General features: G+C 39.7%; 1 protein-coding gene across 7 annotated transcripts in view; it reads right to left on the bottom strand.

The window, feature by feature from the left end:
• MYO9A (myosin IXA) overlaps window positions 1-20,726 on the bottom strand; it is a 394,408-nt gene that overhangs the window by 100,575 nt on the left and 273,107 nt on the right. For all 7 annotated transcript variants that reach the window (XM_090030154.1, XM_090030158.1, XM_090030161.1 and 4 more), the window contains one exon: window positions 16,939-17,073. In XM_090030154.1, the coding sequence (XP_089886280.1) occupies window positions 16,939-17,073 (135 nt within the window). The remainder of the gene's footprint in view (window positions 1-16,938; window positions 17,074-20,726) is intronic.

Here is a 20,726-nt window from a genome sequence, read left to right as displayed (position 1 = left end):
ATGTAAGGTCTCCACTGCTGCATCTGTTTGATTTTACCTTAACCTTTCATTGTTTTAATCTCTGATGAGGGAAGCGTATTACTGCATTTTTTAAAAACCCATTACAATCTTTTGGATAAGACTGAAGTCCTGACAAAGGGGGTCCAACAACAGCGAACTTCACAACAAAAATGAGCACTGAATTACACTTAAATTCTTATTTGGAATGCACCCAATGAACAGGACATAGGAGAAAGGAACATAGAATATGTTTTAATTAAGAGTTGCATGCATCTGTCTCTTCCTCTGGTTTTTCTAGGTAGGATGAACTGCACCCAGATACTTGGGCACCTGCGGCTCTGCATTCTGAGAAAAAAAAAAATCAGTACTGAATTAGTCTCTTCCAAAGGATCTGTATTCATCCTATTGTGACATCTGTTGCTATACAATTATAGAGACTGCATCACAAAGAAGAAAGGGATGGGGAAACAGCAACAGAAGCAGAAGAGCTCTTACAAAGAAGATGACTCTGTTTTCATGCAACTATCCCAAATTATTGAAAATGGAGGAGAGGGTAATAAAATATTTGTATAGGGCTGGTTGGGTAAGCAAAACTACTGTCAATAGTTCAAAGAAGACTTCTGTACAAACATCAAGAGAAAATTCAAAATTCTACGATACTTAATGAACAAGATTCATTCTTATCTGCAACGCGGCACTCAGTGCTGGTCACTCCATCTCAGAAATGATACTGCAGAATCAAAAGGAATCAGAGGCAGGCAACACAATCCCTCTTGTGAAAAAGATTTAAATGATTTATCTTCAAAAAGAGATGAGATTAACAGGATATACAGAAAATAATGGATATCAGGAAGGCAGATCAGGGATTTTTCTTCTCCCCCTCTCTTCACACAAGACCAAGGGAGCATTCAGTTAAACTGAAACACAACAGAAGTCAACACTAAATATTAAGATAAACCTTTTCTTACACTAGGCAATTGGCCAGTAGCACTCATTGCCACAGGACATCCCTGGGGCAGAATATCTGACCATATTCAAAGAGGAACATTTATAGAAACAAGAATTTCTAGAATTAGAACTGAATTCTAAAATTACACATTTTGGAAAGGATTATCAAATCTCTTGCTTCAGGGTTGGAGTTGGTTTCCACTGGTGTGAAGAACTGACTTTGCATAAGGAAGAGACATGCTGTCCTGCATCTCCCTAATGCAGTGTTTCATGCTCTCAGGCCTGTTGTTGTCCCCTACCTATTTTAGGGTTTTACATTGCTCCCTGCTCCCCCATTTTAAGAGACTCTACCACATTTCCCCTTTCAGGCAAATAACCACTTAAGTCATTGTGCTTATTTTGGTAGGCTTGTTTGTCCTAAGATATTATTCTGGAAGGAACATTGCCAAAGTAGTGAAAGTCATCTTTGGTTCTGGGGAAAATCCTAGCTCAAAAAGAAAGGTTTTCCAGAATTGCCTAAAACACCGTTTCCTTCTGGATTTGCCCAAACTACTAGCTTATTCAAGAGTGTGACTCTGTCATACAGGAATACTTTTGTCCCTGGTTCTAAAGTGTTTTGGTCCTGGACCACACAAGCTGCATCATGCAGAGCAACAGAAGAATCTCATGAGTCCACAGACTGAATTTCAGTCTTTATACAAAGTGTAGTTTATGCCATTATTTGCTTTGAGGACCGAGTCCAAGCCCTTTTCACGAACATCTAAAACTGAGAACCCTGATGAAGACAGAATAGAAACACCCATGTGATTGCTGAACAGTACAATCAACAACAACTTCCTTGTAGAGTCATTAGAAAACCTAGTTTTATTTAATTAATACAGACCTGCATGGCTTCAAGCTTGATTTTAAGATGACAGACCACACTCTACTTCATGTGATTTAGATACAGGATCAGTCAGTGTCCCTGGGTATACAGAAAGTGGCTATGCAGACAAAGCATTTTCTATGAAGATAACTAATTCTGAACATTTTGATCTTTTCTGGAATTTGTTAACCTTTCAGGGAGGGACCCTGTAAAGCTGACTCCCCCCCTTCCTCCACTGTACATGAGTTGAAGGCAAGAAGGTAGTTAGAAGAGTCATGTCTATTATTCTTATTATGTGTAAATAAAGCTTTGGGGTAAATAATCCTCAGCTATTATATCATGGACATTTCCCTTTGTATTTCATGTTTCAACTTTGTAAAAGCACAGAAAGTAGATGGGGTCTTAACATACAATGTAATCAATACTTGTTTGGCTAGAATTATTTTCAAATTAAAGAAAGCATGGTTTGAATCCTAGAAACATGGAATGAAAAAAAATACAATACTTAGAGCTGCTTGACTAGATGAAAAAATAAAGGAAAAACTAATTAATTTACATCCTTCTTGGCATGAGTTCTGACAGAGTTTAGTACACTTCACACTTCTGTCATCTGGGCATACTAAGGGCTTGTGCACATAGGAAAATTATTCCACAATACAGGTGGGTGTAAATTTAAGGCAGAATAGTTCTTCCAGAGTACCTGCACATGTGGACATGCTTAATCTGGAATAAGTGTCTAGAATTACTCCAGAATAGTTGCTCCAGAACAATCTGCGTATAGACAGAGCAGTGTCTGTGCTTGGTGATGAAGGTTTCTCTGTTCTAAAGCAATCAGTGAACAAAGCCCTTCAGTTTTCTATTTAAGAGGTTCATTTCCCTAAAAATTCAACAGCAAGTTCCAAAGCAGAATGATGAACCTCTTCTCCTCCCATCCTCAACACTACATTTTTACTCTCAGACAGCATTTGCAGTCTGAGGGACTAGTAAATAAATCTCCTTTAATTCTCCTCACAATCTGTAGCCTATTTTCCCAGCTCTTCCTGCAATGGGATTGAAAAAGAATATAAACAAGTTCTTATGCCCAATTTTTAATATATTAAAAGATAAAAATAGCTACCAGTGCAAGCTTAAATTTTGCAAACCAAAACATATAGATTGTTTCTCTTTTGGTAGTTAGTCACAGATTATGTTTCCTGAGGCTCTTGTATTGCAGCTTACTGCCAAGACTTCACATTCAGACAGTTGGCCAAAAAAATCTGTGAATAACTTCTCAATATGAATGTGGTCAGAAAATCCCAGCAAAATGAACGTTGTTAGTGCTACATTTAAAAACCTAGTAGAAAAGAAGAGCAAACTATTTGTTCCAAAATGAATGGTTAAAATAATGACCATTAACATATGGGGAACTGAAAAGGCTATCATTTGCAAAACAAGTAAAGGGGATGGAAATAAATCTGATTATTGCTTTCTTGTTCATGCTTGGCAGGTTTTATGCACTGTCACACTTAATGGAAAGATTCACCAAACTCCAGCATTTTTGGTACCTGTCTAGATACCGTCAGTGTTTCCCAATTCTCAGAGTACTCAAGAGTAAATAGCTTGTTTACATGTTATAAACCAGAGAGGGTAGTCAAGGCAATTAACATTACACTGGACAGAAAGATCTAAGGGAGACTTCTACACCCCAATCATCATCTTGTGCCTCCACACCACATTTGACCATTTTGTTACACATGCTGGCGCTCGTTTATGGTACTTGGCAAGATCTTTCACTGCTTATGTGCCTTCAAGCAGCAGGCACTGCAGCAGGTGTTGCACTGTCTCAGACTCTGTGCCACTGTCACAGATGGTTGAATCAGTGGCATAGCCTCGCTTCTTCATTAGTTCTTTAGCATGTCCAACTCCGGTATGCAGGTGGTTGAGATTTGCCACTTTTGCCATGGTTCATCAGCCCCTGGCGGTAAGGACTCAGCTGCTGGAATGTCCATTTTTTCACTGCCAGGTATTTTCTTCACCCTTCTGTTCCAAGTCTGTAGTTGGCTCCCTGGCTGTGACATTGACAGGTTGGGTGCTAGTGAGGAAGCTCCTGCATGACTTCAGAGGTTTTTGTGCTGCATGATGGTCACACAACGAGTGTCTCACTTCTTCAGTTTGTCTCAGTCCTTCTATCCTGCTGGCCACTGCTCTTCTGATGTCAGATGGAGTTATTGCCAGCCTGCCAACACTGTTTAAGGTTGGCAGGCTTCAGACATCCTGTGATGCACTGGCAGCTATCATTCATAATGGTGTCAAGGTGCTTAGTGTGTATGGATCTCTTCCATACAGGTCATGCACGCCTCAATAAGCAACATGGATGTTAAAAACCCTACAAAAGTTACCCATGTTTTTGTCAAACTAAGATTAGGCTGCAAGTAGACCGCAATGTGCTCAGTATTAACCTATATTTTAGTTATCCAGAATCTGAAGCTGATACACCATGCAGCAGCCTGTCTGGGTTAGAGGAGTATCTCACAGTGACTATCAGCTCTGTGATCTCCACTGGATTCCTATGGGTTTATGGGTGGATGTTCAAGGCGTTGGGTGGGGAGCTATAAAGTCCTAAATGGCTTAGGGCGTGCATTACACAATTCTAGTGGGAGACCATTTCTCTTCTAGTGCTAAAACACAAAAATTGAGCTCAGCTGAAGTACATGCCCCCTAGCTATACACCAAGAGCTTCCACCGCCCAACAGCTCTGGAGTTTTGTCCAGTAGTGTAACTAAGAAGGAGATTTTGCTGATTTTGGAGTGGGGAAGATGAAAAAAATAGCCGCTGCTCTATTACGCCTCTGCCCACCCTCACTCCACATCTAAAATTGACCAATTTGATCAGGGCATACCTTAAAGTTTATTTTCTCTGGACACTAAAGAAGGGGTAATGGAGCTGATGGTGGAGTAAAAAAGGTGGGCAACTTGGAAGAATTGGGCAATGTGAGATTCTGTGTTGCCTGATAACATGTTGCAGGATATATTAAATTGTATTACTATACTTTATGGTAAAACACCAATTCTAAATTACATGAAGGGCACCCTGAGCATAAGGAGAGGAACTATTTTTAGAGTGAAAAAAGATTTAAAACAGATATAAGTAACCATTCACTACTGACTGAGTAATGGCAGCCTTAGACTGCTTTGGATCCTGAATCACAAACATACCTAGAAAAAAAACAACATTCAGCTTCTGGGTCCATTTTTCCCAAAGCAGCATTTTTCCCTCCATCATAAAGCACATATAGCTTAAGAACTGGCAAATCCAAACAAAGTCATGATCCATTTCTATGTATTTTGATACTCTAGGTAAAAAATTGCAACTTCCTGGCCAGAGCAGCAAGCAGTTCTGCTCAGCACCAAAGAATGCTTAAGATGCTAGACTAGAATGTAGCATGTCCATCTATTAGCCTCCCAGAAAGAAGAAATCAAAATCACCAACAAGCTCGACTGCTACAAAACCATGACATTAGAAGATACACTGCCAGAGGAAAATGTACAGAACTGCATCAGATTCTCTCAAAAAACAGAACCAGCAACGAGACTTTAAGTGAAAACTGGGAAGTATGAAACACAAACCAGAGGAGCGTGGTTATATAGTCAAGTGAAACATTTTCCCTTCCCAAACATATGCCAAAGAGAGGAAAAACAAAAGACAATTCTTCAGATTATCAGAAATCATAAAACTTATAAAAAAGCAACAAAAAACCCATGCCCCAGCCTATGATTAAAGGTAGTGTTGGGGTGATGGTGAGACCTGATGAAGGGTACTTGGGTATAGACCTGAAAGCTTGTCTGTATCCTTCCTGATTATGCAGCTGGTCCACTAAAAGATAAATCACCCACAAAGATCCTTGTCCTATGATTAGAGCCATGGCATTGTGCTCTGGACCAACCTGCTATCGCATCAGAAATGGACAGGAACATCACATAGATGTGGATCAACCCCCAAAACAGTATGTAACCCTACCCTTGGTGGGTTGTATCTACTGTAACATCAGACCCAAGGGACTACCACAGGGGTGGGAAAAATGCAGCCTGGGGGCCGGATGTGGCCCACCAGGCCATTCTATTCAGTCCACGGGGCCCCTAAAAAATTTAGAAAATTAATATTCATCTGCCCTGGGCTGCCTGTCATGCCTCCATAGCTTGCCAAAACTCTGGTAAGCAGTCCTCTGCCCAAAATAATTGCCCACCTCTGGTCTACCACAGGATTTTTTATTTGGAATTTAAGGCAACAGTTTTGGTTTATAAACCTCTATGCACCTGAGAGCCTGGCTGGTCAAAGTGGGAGTCTAAGATTTTTTTCTCCTAATTGAGACCATCCTTCAGGACTTTCTCACCTGAAATGCAAGGTCACTCCCTGGGCAGTAAGGCTGCCATTCACATCAGCAGGAATTTGTTAAATATAGAGGGAGCTGCTGCCTTGCTATTAATCCCATAGTCTCCTCTATTTTGATGCCCCATTTTTTATCTAAATGAGCTGAAATCTCTTGACCTTTGTGGCACACTGAAAATTTCATGCACTTTCCCAATTGTTTGCGAGGAAAGGAGAATTGTGCGCATAGTGACTGGACATTGTTAGGTGAAATGACGGATTTAGAAAAACTATGTTTCCAAATGTGTGTTAAAGGCGTACAGACATTAGGACAAATCAATGGTTTTCAACCTTCTTAGACACAGTGCAACCCTCCGTATATTTAAGGCACTCCTCAGAAAAGGCCAGCTCTTTGCTTTCACTCATTTCTTGAGTACAGAAAACTAAGAAAGCAATTCTTCCTCGTAAAGGACTCAGAAAAACCTTAACAGACCAGAACATTTTTGGCACTGTGGATTCCCATTTGAAATCTTTAGGTTTATCTTGTAAAACATGTGTAAGTGTTTGCACACTCGATAGTGCTAATAGTATATGGTACCCTTAAAGGATCTCACGGCACCTCATGATGCTATGACACCCTGGTTGAGATTGGGATAGATAGCTTTCTGTACAATTAAATAAGAGTGCCACTAAAACAAAACCAATCTTTACAGGAAGAGTTAAAATGGGTAGGCTGTATTTAATACTACCCTGCCCAGGAAAGAGAGAACTTCTGTCTGGAGCCTTCTAAACAGTGATCCTTTTATTTAATGCCATCCTTCCTTGCCGCTCTGCAGAAATGTTACCATATGTCTTGAGAAAATAGGCATCCATTAGTAAGCGCTGACAGATGAGGCATTGCAAAATAATTCTGTATCGTGATTGGCGCTTCTGCCTATCTGGCAAAGCCAGAAGAAGATCATTAACCGTAGATTAGATTTAAAGGGACACTGTCAACTGAAGATCTAATCAATTTAGAGACTGTGTTAAAAGCAGTTTCCAGCTGACTAACCATGACAGTTTTATGCCTCTTTAAATATCTCATCTTTTTCTTTTTTTAAAAAATGTTTCTTTCTCCCTATTGTTGTGTAGGACCCACACAAACAAACCAGGATCATGACTGAGACTTGCACTTAAAACTTGGCATAACTGTATCTTTTAGCAGCATGAAGAAAAAACCAAGCTGCTGCACCAAAAGCTTTTGTGTATGAAATTATACAAACAAAATCAACCTGTTACAAGAACCTTTTCCAAAATCCTTAAGGAGAGGCTCAACCCTGACAAGCTAACATGACAAGGCAGACAGCAGAAACACCTGTGCAACTTGCATTAGATTTGTACATCTTGGTATATAAGTTATGCCAAGGTCAGGAGCAGACAGATGTGCAACTATCTTGGAGTAAGACATCTACTACAGGGCCTTGCTATTAGGTATTTAGGAGCAAGTAACAGCCTGTTTGCCTTCAACAAACAGCTAACCTGGAATAAGCTGTGGAGACCTACAGTGGCAAGTTATGCGGGTAGTGCAGGGCCTGTTTTTCGTCTCTCGCTATAAATGTTTTGTATTTCTGGGGTCTGAGAGATACAAAACATTCTCACAGGCACAATTCCAAAAAGCTTAATAAAAACTTCATAGTCTCTTACAGTGACAGTAAAGTGTTATTTGTGACGTTAGATAAGAATGGCTAAAATTAAATAAATTAATAAATTAAAACTTCCGTCTACGTTGGAGGCAAGTGAGGTTTTTTTTGTAGCATCTTTTATTGGACCAAGATACCACAAAAACAAACAAACCCAAACCCCCCCCCTTGCTTCTTACATATTTCCCAGACTACTGTGACCCTAACAACACTCCCCCATACCTGCTGAAACATCCCTCTGGACAGTGAAAAGTTTCCCGTACAATCCATGTGTCCTATATAAAAGAAGAGTATTATCCCAGAAGTCTCCTAAAATCACTCCATACTGAGACAGGCCTGGAGTCTGATCACCTTCAGGATGTGTTAAGGTCTATTTGCTTCAGTTATTTTTGAAGGGCTGGCCTGAATGGGAAAAGCGAGTAGAAGGGAGTTGATATTTTTGTCACTTGATGGCACTGGATCACCTTATTTTTTTAAATGTGTTTTTAAAATAAATGGTTTTTTTCTATTTCTGAAAGAATGCTGGCTGGTTTTCAAATGTGTCCAAATAAACAATGCATTCAGAAAGGTACTAAACAGAAAATTATAACTGGGCTCCTGCCGTTTGTGCCAACTTCTACTGAAAGCCAGGGGGAGCGAGGGGGAAATTCTCATGGGCACAAATGGTATTCAGACACCTACACTCTTTATGCAAGCATGAAGGAATGTTTGGATGAAGATCATTAGACAGTCATTATGAATTATCCCTCAATTTAAAGAACAGGATTAAGCAGAATCCTCGTATCTTTTCTCCAAAATTGTGAAATGAAGAACCTTTTCTTAATATGATGGATTCATAAATAGGGAAAATGTTATGACAGAGTTCTTGCTCCTGAATGAATGGGGCCAATGTCTGTCTTTACAATTGCTGGTTTGATCCTAAGCGTTTATAGGCCACAGATGACACACATGCCTCAAGTTCCTGAAACTGTTCCAGAAAAGAGTGCCAGAGCTGTAGCCAATACTTTTGCTTGTGAGCTCATGAAGTATTTCTTCATTGTTCCAGGTCTAAGTAGAAAATAAATTTATATTCACAGCCATTTGATATTATTTTACACACACACACACACACACACACACACACACACACACACACACACACACACAGAGTCAGTCTACAGACAGGTTTATAAACCAATCTGTATTCAATAATACTATCTGGTAAGGAATACTCTCCAATTAACAGCTTGTATGCATATTTCTTTTATGTAACATTCTAGCTATCAACAATCAACATCACTATAAAATAGATTGTCACCTTTTAAATAACCCACTTGATCATTAGCCTCAACTCTCCTTGACAAGAACAATGCTTAGATCTAGAGATCTGCTCTATTCCTCTCATCATCAAACTGACTTGGAGTTGCTCATGACATATTACAATGGCAGGAGGTATCTGCTGAACTTCTGCAGCTGACGGGCTTCTCCCCCCCAAAAATAGTGAGGAAAATCATGGTTTTGCATTCTAGGAAATCTGAACAAAATCATGCTCAGGACAGCATGTTACTGATTTCTTTTTTTTTTATTATTTCAGGGATATATGGTTCACATGAAATTCTGCTATTGGAGTAATGACGTTAACTGTGCAAAAAATAGGGAATTCCCATTTCAGAGCTTTCTCCAAGGAGCCTGAACTGAACATTCACCTGACATAAAATCACTACCAGAAAAGGGAGAAGCCATCAGCAGAAGCCTTGACAATTAGTTAGTGCAAAGAATTGTACAGACACCACTCAATTGCTTGTTTCATTTTTCCAGTGGGAGTGAATCAGCCAGCAGCATCTCTTGTGGGTGACAAATACCATCTACGCAGCTAATTAGATAGACTTTCAAAACACTTATTGAATGTTGGCAGCTAGCCTGGAAATGAAACCACCTCGCTATACTTCGTTCACATCAGAGGTTACTATTTTAGTGGCTATTCAAAAGGCAGCAACTCAATGCAATTTACAACAGCTGTTTCAGTGAACAGGCTTTGACACTGTTTAGGACCTGATCCAAAACCCACTAATGTCAACGGGAGAACACCCACTGACTTCAGCAGATTTTTGGATCAGGCCCATAAAAAAGTGAGAAGTAGCTACACAGCATGGTAATTTTAATCCCCTATGGTACAGGGTTACAAGGTTTTTAATTAAATATTGTTGTTTTAGTACTGGCTCAAAACAATGCTGAAACACAGATCTCAAACTTTAATGTTAGTTTCATCTTTTCTTTCTTGTAGATGCTCTTCCTCCTCACCCATAATTTAAACATCTGCTGTGGGCGATACCCTCTACTATTAGTGAGCAAGGTTACGGCCTATGTGCTCATTAGGCTAAAAAGCTACTCTCACAGGAATCTGAGTTTTCTGACCCTATCTGTAGACGTAAATAAAATCATGCAATAACTTTCAAAGCCCAAACAAATGCAATTTTATGCAGTGATATCTGCCAGGAGCAGACAGAAATGAGTAGTAGGTGGAAAGGTGAGAGACCGATCAAACAATGAGCCAAGAAGACAGAAGCAGGAAAGGAGCTGCAGAACTGGAAAGGTTGAGCAAGGAGAATGGGACTGATGCTATCAGTGTTGTATGCCAACGCATAGTTAAACTGTTAAAAGTTTAACGCAAAGTTAAAAGTTTAACGCAAAGTTAAACTGGTGCTTTAAACAGATAACCAATACTCAGAAAGGCCGCTCCCTGCAGTTAGCACCATTACAACCCTTGCCACAGGGAAGCAAGTAATGGCCTGCTCAGATTGAAAAAAAAAAGGCTACCCTGGGCTGAAATTAGCTAGATGAGGACATACAAATTGTACAAGACTGTAATTTACACTAATGTATAGGTATTCCTGACTTTCCAAAGAGTAACTTTATCCTGGAGTAAAACAGCCTATACTGGTATAAGTTGCATCTACTCCACATCCACACCAACATTATCATGAGAGGCTAATTTTAAATAGCTAAGCAAATGTGGAATTGCCCTTAAAAATTACACTTCCTAGAGGTGTAGTGTAGACAATATCTTGTGACTCATACGATCCAAAAATGGGAGCGTCAAAATTTTTAAAGGGTCCTCCCACCTTTCGAAGATGACGTGTAGCATTTCCATGTGAACCCTGGAAAGTCCCAGAATATCAAGCCTTAAAATCAAAACATCATTATCCACTGAAGAACCATTTACATCAAACCACTTGGGTCATTTTAAAGACCTGTACATTTTTTATACAATTTGTGGTTCTTCCTCTGAGTAGTACATCTGGATTTGTGACACTACAGCTACATTTAAGTTGTGCTCAACCAGTTTAAGTTGCGATCAACCAGTTAATCACACCTTACGTGATCACCTGGCCACACATTCAATCAATTAATGGAGTGACAGAAAAAGGAATAAGCTACAAAGTTATTCCACAAAATATGTGAAATAAAAAGTTTTGGGGTTTCTTCCTATCAAGCCACTATGCATGAAGCCAGGGGCCCCTATGGCTAGAAGCCTTGTCAGCCAATTAATGCGCTGGGGGCGGGGGGGGGAGAACGACATGTGAGCCACCGGTGCCCGAGAGCCCAGACATGGGGGGGCCCCACACACCCTTGTGGCTGGGAGACTGCAGCAGCTGCTATCTCCCAGCTGCGGAGGCACAGACTATGGTCTCCCGGCTGTGGGGAGGTGTGGTGTGTCCCTGCGTCTGACAAATTGCAGCTGATGCAGAGTCCCAGCCATGGAGGTGCATGGGGTACACCCCTGGCTGGAAGCCCCATCAGCTCAGGGGGCTTCTAGCTGCAGGAGCTTGATTCTTGCCAATGCAAGGGGAACCCAAGATTGGACTCCCCCTGCAACAGCAATGAAGTGTGATGAGCTCTAATCTGCAATCCCAGTCATGCCTCCTGCCATGCACGTGTAGTATGACAGCAAAGGTGACTGAGTGGATTGTGCATTAGACCCCATCACACCTTTACCTGCACATGTAGAGACATCCTAAGATGCCTCCTGGCCTTACCGGGCAGATGTACACAATAGCAATTATATATTTTCTTCTTAAATCTCAACATATAAATTTCAAAAGAGTTCTCTTCCATATCTCTTGCATAAACAAAACACAGGGTGGCATGGCACAAGCCTGTGTTGTAAAACATCTGGCATACCCTGTATAAATCGCACACAGTTACGCCAACTAGAGTTATGCAGACCACCCCACTCTCACATTTACAAGCTTCCAAAATAATTTATATCTGTTTTTACCAAGAATCTGTGCATAAAATAAAACTAAAATTTAGCACTGTATGTCTCCCTTGTTTTCTCTTCCCAAGCTCTTCTGCATTTTCATTTTCTTCTCGATCTGCCTGCTTTATTCCTCCCTGTCACTCCCAGACTGTTTCAGAATTTGTTTTCTCTCCAATCAATTTGTCTTTCTCCTTCTAATCAGCACCATATGCCTTGATTCCATTTCTACTTGGATTCCCTTGTCCCTTATTTACGGCAATCATTGCCTATGTCCCGAAACGGCTTCCCGTTAACCCCAGCATAGGTGAAGGTAGGCAGGTGTCCACCTGTACCCAGAATGTCTAGGAACAGTTACTTTGGTCTCCTCCTTCTGAACCCCATTTCTACCAATCAGTCAGTTACTGAGGTGAGGCTAAGTGAAAAATAGAAGGAGCCTATAGTTCGGTTTGTTTCTGAATTGTTATCCCTACCGAATTAGCAGCCACACTTAGGAATAGAAAACTCCTCCCTTATAACTACTGCTGCTGAGATCAGACCCTTGGGTAGGTCAAGTTTAGAACAATTATGAGCTAGATATTCCACCCTTTTAAGAAAGGAGAAGACAGTGACACAAAATTATTTAGTTTAGGGTTTTATACTGTCACTGTGTAGCGTCTGAGTATCTTCCAAAAAAAAAAAAAAAAATCAATAGCAATAAAAGCTCCTAGTGGGCTTCCTGGCCGCATTTTTCGAGTGAGTTATGCTTCAGAAGAAACCCAAGAGAAAGAATAATACAAAAAAAAAAAAAAAAAAAAAAATCAGATCATGTTTTGTGTGCGTCTACTGGGCCGGAACCCAATCAGTTGTAACAGAAAGCTGAAAGAGTCTTGTGATTCTATTATACCATCACCTCAAAGGAAGACTGTTTCCTAAAATATATTTTAGGGCTTTATCCAATAAAGTCTTATGAGTCAAGAAATCTTTCAAGAACTGTGTTAATTTCACAGACTGATAGATCTCACAATAAGTAAATTTTGCATTTAATTTTCCAAATTAAATGCTGCCCCCTGCCACATGCACACCCCCATGGGCATATTGACAATTTTGAAAAGAGAGGTGTGGCACATAATTGCATAAGACACAACTTACTGTTCTCCAGTTAAAAGACAAAATAAATGCTTTACTCTTATACTAGAGGGCTAGCACTATAACAATTATAACACAGACTGATCTACTAGATTATATATAACAGTTTTTAAAAATACAACAAACTAGGCAAAAATCGTGAAAAAGGGCAAAAGATAGTGTCGTTAGTCCTGCAGTCATTACAGTTAAATTCATGCTTCTTATTCAGATTCACAAAACAAAATCTAGCCTTCTTTAACATCTTGACAATGCTTCCAATATTTCACGGGTCGGTCATTTCTACACGTAAATTAGTATTGCCACACTTGAGTTAAGGTTTTCGGTAGATCTGAAAACAGTCTGCAGGGCTGTAAAATAGAAGACAGAGACACTACCAGGAATGGCTAACAGATAACAAAATTGCAGAAGAAAGAATAGTTTGAATAATGGAACATCAAGAGGATTAAAAAGAAGAGAGGGTTGTTAACACCTGCATGTATACAGTAGAGAGAGATTAACAGGAATCAGGGATATGACAATGAGCCTTGAAGTCAATAGACTCTCTCGGCACTGCCTGAATAGAAATGCAACTGTACCACTGCACCTCCCAATGCCCCATATTCATCCCCGTACACCCCATGCTTTTTCATTCATGCATTTTTGTTCCATTTCTACTTGCTGCGCGCATTTATGCCATCTTAACATGTCCACACTCTCTCCTTGAATAATGGAAAACCAAAATTAACACGTTAACAATTCAGTTACCTGAAGATAAATCCAGATATTAGCAGTCCATTAATTGTTTTGAAAAATCTCCTAACATGCTGGTGGCAAATGGTATTCCTGTGAAATTGGAGTCAGATCCTACACTATAAATACTCCTTAGCCCGAAATGCAGCACAGCCAAAGCAAACAGTGCTTCATCTGATAATTACTGGAGTCATATTTTACTTCACTTTTTCTAATTTGGAATCTTCCTACTCTAAGACAGTGTTTGAGTACTTAAAAGCTTTCTGTAAAAAAACAAAAAAAAGTGAACAATGTTATGATGGCAGATTGCCAAATAGAAAAATCAATGGTTTCTGCAGTTTATTATTTCTCTGCGTGTCACACAGAATACAGCTGACTACAGCATCTTTCAAAAGGCACCCACAAGCTATACCCATCTCCAATGGAAAGAGAACCTTGAACCAAGGTTTGGAACAGTCAATGGCTGATCTTTATTTTTTCTTTTTAACAGTGATAAAAATAAAATATGTACAAGCCTAATATGTACCAATGAAGTATAAAAGTGACCTCAGCAGAAAGAGAGAAAGGTGCTTTAGATAAGAAAATACAAGGACCTTCAGAGCTATATACAGTTGTCAAGGATGTAGCATATTTATGGTCCTTTACTTCATTACAGTTAATAACTACGGCAATACATTTTAAATGAAAACTGTAGAACCTATTTTTAAATTAAAAAAAAATTCATCATTGCTGATAAAAAAAAGGGAGCAAATGGCAGAGAGTTGTTGGTATATAAAAACAGATCTAGAAACCTTCCTATTTATGGTAGAAAGTAGGGCAGAGAGACTCCTTAGGGACTAAATGGTTCAGAGAGGCATAAGGGTTTTGTAAAGAACAGCCTACTTTGTCCGATGCTAGGAACAGATTTCCAGTCTATTCCTAGCATGATGAAGTAGGCTGCTGCTCACAAAAGCTCATGCCCCTTTGAACCAGTTAGCCTTTAAGGTGCCACCCTGCCATACCTTTTTCTTGTACTTATTATTTTATCTTTGGGTATACATGTTACCAATAGTGTAATGCACAAAAAACCTATTTTTCCTGGTGGAGAGGCATGGAGTGCCAGGTGAATGATGCAGCAGCAGGACTCTTCTCTGTCATGCAAAAGGACTCACTTAAACAGGACAAAGTCAGAACATGGGGTTTAACACACCTGGTTAATTGGGGAGAAGGTAATCCTGCACAGATGTGGGAGCACACTTCAACAGCTGCTAATTACTAAAAGAAATTAGTGAATGTAATGGTGGAAACTTGGTCCTACTTGCCTGGTAGAAGAATGAGAACCACATCTGGGGAGATGGGTGGAAAAATCTCTCTCCTGAATGATGGGGTAGGCTCCATTTAAGTTATGATTCCTGGGCAAAGGCTTGCTGCCAGAAAAAGGTCACTATAATTTTAAATCTAAGGCTTTGGCAACAAAGACAGAGCAGGATTTATGTGACTGTGTTTTACAGCTCGATTAGTATATTTCACCCAGGCTTATCATATGGTAAAGCATATTCCAAGACTATCATGAATCATCATAAGCCAAGCCTTCTTTAGTAATTTAGAACACTTGGGTCCAAGCAAGCAAGCAAGATTAACTAGCAAGTCTTTGTTCAAGGCAGAAATCCAACATTTAACCCTTTTTGCCTCGTCCTCCCCACAAAACTTTCAACAGTATCCTGAGTTTCATTTTCCTCATTTGTACATTTGGCTCAAAGATGAAAATCTGTTAGTGAGATCTCTGAGTCTGCTTCAATCCTAAACATTCTCTCAGTATACGGTACAGTGACAGCTGTATTTACAAGAGGCATCATGTCTGCAATCTTGAGAAGGTAGAGTGCCAGAGCACACCCACAGTGATTAGCTGCAAGCAGCTGGAAGTAGATAGAATAAGGTTTATGTTAAAAAGAAAAAGTTCTCAGCTGACTGTCTACCAAGTTTTATAATGAATCTTACCCAGACATCACTATATAACACACCTAAACATCATATCACTCTTGTGCTGGACTCTTTGTCCAAGTCATGCTTGCTGTTACAAAGTGTGAAGGAAAATCTGGGTGGCATCTTTTCAGTTGCATTCCACAACATTAAAGGTACAAACAATCACTGACAAAAAGCGCCGTAATAGAAAAGTCCTCTGGTATTTCTCTAGAAGACGAGTCCAAAAACTTTCACAGGGGTATTTTCAGCCTGTTGCAAGTACTGTGAAGACAGAATCTACAGGCAGAAGGGAGCATCCATACCTGTTCCACAAGAAATCTTCCACAGCAGTTTTCTTATACTTCAGCATAACAGGAATCAAATAACTAATTGTGAGGCTTTGAATATGTCCATTGAAATATTTGCTACTGGAGATCATGCATCTTCCAATACAATAATACCTCTTCAAGCTTAATCCATAAATTGAAGCCTAATTCTTCCACAGTGGGCTAGGTACTAATAGGAAGGCTATTTACAGATAAGCTTAATAGAACCTAGATACATTTTCCAATTTCTTGGTATAGGCAGGTTCACAGAACCTCACAATGGGATTCTTTTTAGCAATGTGGCTTCAAGAAGAGCAAGGGGTATAGACAACACTAATAACTAGCCTCTCCTTACCAAAGAACTACTGTTTGCAGAATCCTTTCAGCAGAATGAATACAGATACTTGTACAATGTGAAGGTAAGAATAGCTGACCATGTAGATGTCTTGCAAGTCTTCTGCTAGGACAAGTCGCATAGGATTTTTTTCTCTCAACAAACCCTAACCCTGACATGTAGTATAAAGTTACCTTCACCTCTGTACCTCTTGAAGTGGTCCATCTGATCAAACTAGAATTCATGCCTGAAAAGACCTGCTGTCCTTAGATGGATGGAACAGTTGTTAGAAGACAGCCCAGGAAGACTTATAAGCTAATTCTGCCACATGTTAGTTCAAGAATTTCAACCAAACAAAGTGCAATATGTCATATGTAGAAGCATGGAGTCAATACTGACAGACTTACCTGCTCTAGTTTGAAGATGTGCTGGTTAAAATAGTGCTGTAAGCGTTCATTAGCAAAGTTAATGCAGAATTGTTCAAAGCTGTTATTTTCATAATCTTCAAATCCAAAGATATCAAGTACCCCAATGGACAATGTCTGTAAGAAAAAGTACAGAATATATTTTTAAATATTATGATACCAAGTTAATAAAGCCTGAGTACAACTGAAGATGAAAACCATACAAACAGAATCTAATATACTGAATATGAGGGCTTTTAATCAGTGTTGAAACTATTAATATCGCTCCATCTGGAGGACTGCACCTAATTGAGGGAGACAACATGCAATTTTAGATACCAGGTCAGACATAACTTACTATCTCTCTCTGAAACAGGGAGCTTTGAATTCCTATCCAGATCCGGCACTGCATCCCACACTGAGATGGCAGCATACATTTTTTGGTCAAATAAAATTGTGTTGGTCTGGCTTTTACTTACAGCTAAAAGCATCACTGCCTCTTTGGGGAACTCTGAATACAGTTCCAAAAATACTTTCTTGGACATATGACTTAACAGCATTCACCACACTGGAAAAATGACTTGCAACTTGAAGGGTAAACCAAAGGAATGTGTTTATTTGGATACTCGACATTAGCTTTATAAATGGTTATACTCCAACTGCGAACATTCCAAACCAAGAAACACGCGGGACGGATCTATAAATAAATAATTCTCTATAGTAATGGAAGAAGAAAAAGGGATTGCTTTAGAAATACCCAGGACAACTCTTCATAATAACAAACATGCATAAGACAACAGATTAGAAACATATACAGAACAAACACCATTTGTCAGATGCTCATGAGATTTATTTCTAGACAACTCTTCTGGTATAGATTTGTATAAAACAAACAAACAAAATAATTCAATGCGAGGCAAAAGACTTAGCATTTGCCCATAACAATGAAATTAATAGAGACAATCGAGAATAATATTTTTCTCTAGTTGTGAGACATTCTCTAATACAACCAAAGAACTTCAAAAGAATTACAGCATTGTAAAGAGAAGTGCTCAGATTCAGAAAATACCCAAGTCAAAATTTCCTTACCACCTAGATGTTGGCTTAAAAATAGCATTTAAAGGCCTGTTTTTTGGGAATTGGCTTATAGGTATAGATATATGCATTATAAGGGTTCAAGATGGGCTTGGGAGATGCGCACACAGCTTCTCATGGCCCTGAAAACAGACGGGCTATCTAACACAACAAGGCCAATGGATGGACACAACCCAAGAATTGAGGTGGGGCGTGCCATAACATGAGATCACAGCCTTCAAGGCAGACAGGTTGTCTAACACCACAAGGACGCACAGCATGGAAACCAAAGTAGTATATACCATACTGTCCCATAACACAAGGTAAGTGACACCAGCTACAAGGCCCCAGAGCTCCAGGGGGAGCTGAGTCCGAGTTTTGAGGGAACAGGCCGAATTAGGAGGAGGCCCAGAAGGCTACGTGGACATGTGACCGCAGAGAAACAGCCAACCAGAGATAGCCACGGATGAAGAGTCAGCAGGAGTCATCACGGGGGAAGGAGAATACAAAAGCAGTGAACTGAGATTAACAAAGGGTCCCTCCTTCTCTATTTTGAGAAGGGTCCCCATCCCCTGGGAAGGGTCCCTGAGGCCACCATGGATTGAGGGGATACTACCAGCCCATCTCATGCACCCCAATGGAGATGGGCTGTGGGCCTCAGCATCCCACCTCCAGACTGCTGACACCTAAAAGAGAGCCTCACAGTGGTGCCTGCATCTTGACCAGATGTACTTTGACTCTGATGACAGCCCTAGGATTAGTAGATGTAGAATTGCTTGGTTGTTTGTACTGTTGCTTTTTTGTTATCACTCGGTATCAATAAACATGCCTATTGTCAACTGGCAGGTGGTGTGGTTGGTCTGAGGGTTTTGCCCACCTGGAACAAAGGTATAAGGGCTGGGCTCCTAAAATCTAATGTCAACACTGGACAGTCAGTACTTGACAGCTTTTTAAGGAATGCCAAAAGTATATGTTTTTTCATTTCTTCCATTCTGAAAAAGTGGCTCCTTAAAACATGTACCATTAGACAACTAGAAATTTTGCTATTTGATTTAGCATCTACTTAAGATTTTACATATGTATGAAGAAATAAATCACCAATACTGAGATAGCCTAATGTCCACTACAAAATAATCTACACACTTTTAACTGTGCATTTTAACATAGTATTTTAATCATTTACAACTAATAAAGTCAGCTTGTGGCTACACAAAGCTTGAGTCATGAAGAAAAAGTACAGTGAATACCAGGATGAGCAGCACAACCAGCTCATGGTGAAATACTGTCTGGGATGACCTATTTATTACAGAGATAGCTAGGAAGAAGGAAGACAGGTTAAACCATTTACACAAGCAGAAGAGGATCCTATTCAAGCAACAGCAAAAACAAAAACAAAAAAATAGCAGGTAGAACCAGTTGGCAGGAACACAGACTGCCAAGGACAAAAAGCTATTTATAGCAGCTTTAATTACTAACTAGGTTTAAATTTTATTGCTCTTCTTTATACTGAGAATTTTGGAAAAGTCCCCTTGCTAAACTAATAAGATGTTGGCTCAACTAGGCACTAACTTGTTAAAGATTTTACATGGATATGTCCTTAGGCTGCAAAAAATTAAACTAATAGCTGTTGGGCAGTTGTGATGGTCCAAGAAATCTATGAGTGGGATAGATTCGCTTTTATTGGACCAATTGGAAGTAAGTAGCTCAGTAGAAAAGAAAAGAAAAGAAAAGAAAAGAACAAAACAAGACAGTTTGCCTCATCAGTGCTTTTTTTTTCAGTGCCAGGATGACCAAACTGAAAGGCTTGGGTACATTGCTGCTTTATCAGGCTCCATCTCTCTTTTTCTATCTCTCCATCTCTCTTCCTTCCAGATTTGATTTCCTAACTGTCAGGTGTGGTTTCAGCTCTCTCCTCAGGCTCCATCTCCGCAACATTTCTCTACCTTCTTTTAGCCTCTCATGTCCAGGCTTTTGGCTGTCCTCAAAATCCAACTTACTTTAAAGGCTGGGACTAACAGGTCTGACAGGCCTGGGCCTGTTGTGCTTCTGTGGTAGCTCAGGATTTTGAATATATTCAAGCTGGAATCTTGAGAAGGAAGCAAGTGCCTCAGAAAATTAAAGTATTATATATCTCATGACATAGATACAAAGCCTCTGCTCTTTACTCTGGACTCCCAGCGCCACATGAGCACACCTGTGGCCACTGCTTAAGAAAGAGTACTAAGAAGTTACTGAGATTGGGACAAAATCCCAGGTTTACAGTAAAAAACATCTGAAATAAGCCCTGTAAACCAAAACTTCTCATCAACCTTTATCAGGGTCCTTAAAGGATTCCTTGCCATTCTGTCTTACCAATGGGAAACTAATTTACATTCCCTTTTAAAAATAGATCACCCCAATGGAAAAGCTGTAGTTTTGCTTATCAGAGATGCTGCACCTTTTTCCCCCTCTGCTAGAAGCCATCTCCTACAAACTCCAATCAGCTGGCCTAAGTCTGAGCACTTGGACAAGGTAAAAAAAAATATTAATATTCATGTCTTAATTTTTTTTTGCCTTTCCTTCATTTTGGACTCCCTCTTAGTCACTACTAGCAACTAAATAAACAATCCTTGTCCCCCCCTTTTGTTTTTCAAGTCTAGTTTTCAAAGCACTTAAATCAGATCAACAATGATATTCCCAATTAAAGGTACAACAAATTGTGCTATAATACACAGCAG

This window comes from Crocodylus siamensis, chromosome 15, assembly GCF_052110815.1.
Source record: "Crocodylus siamensis isolate JL-2025a chromosome 15, ASM5211081v1, whole genome shotgun sequence".
NCBI classification, from domain to species: Eukaryota; Metazoa; Chordata; order Crocodylia; family Crocodylidae; genus Crocodylus; species Crocodylus siamensis.
Note: the sequence above shows the minus strand (reverse complement) of the source record. Positions and strands in the feature narration are given on the sequence as shown.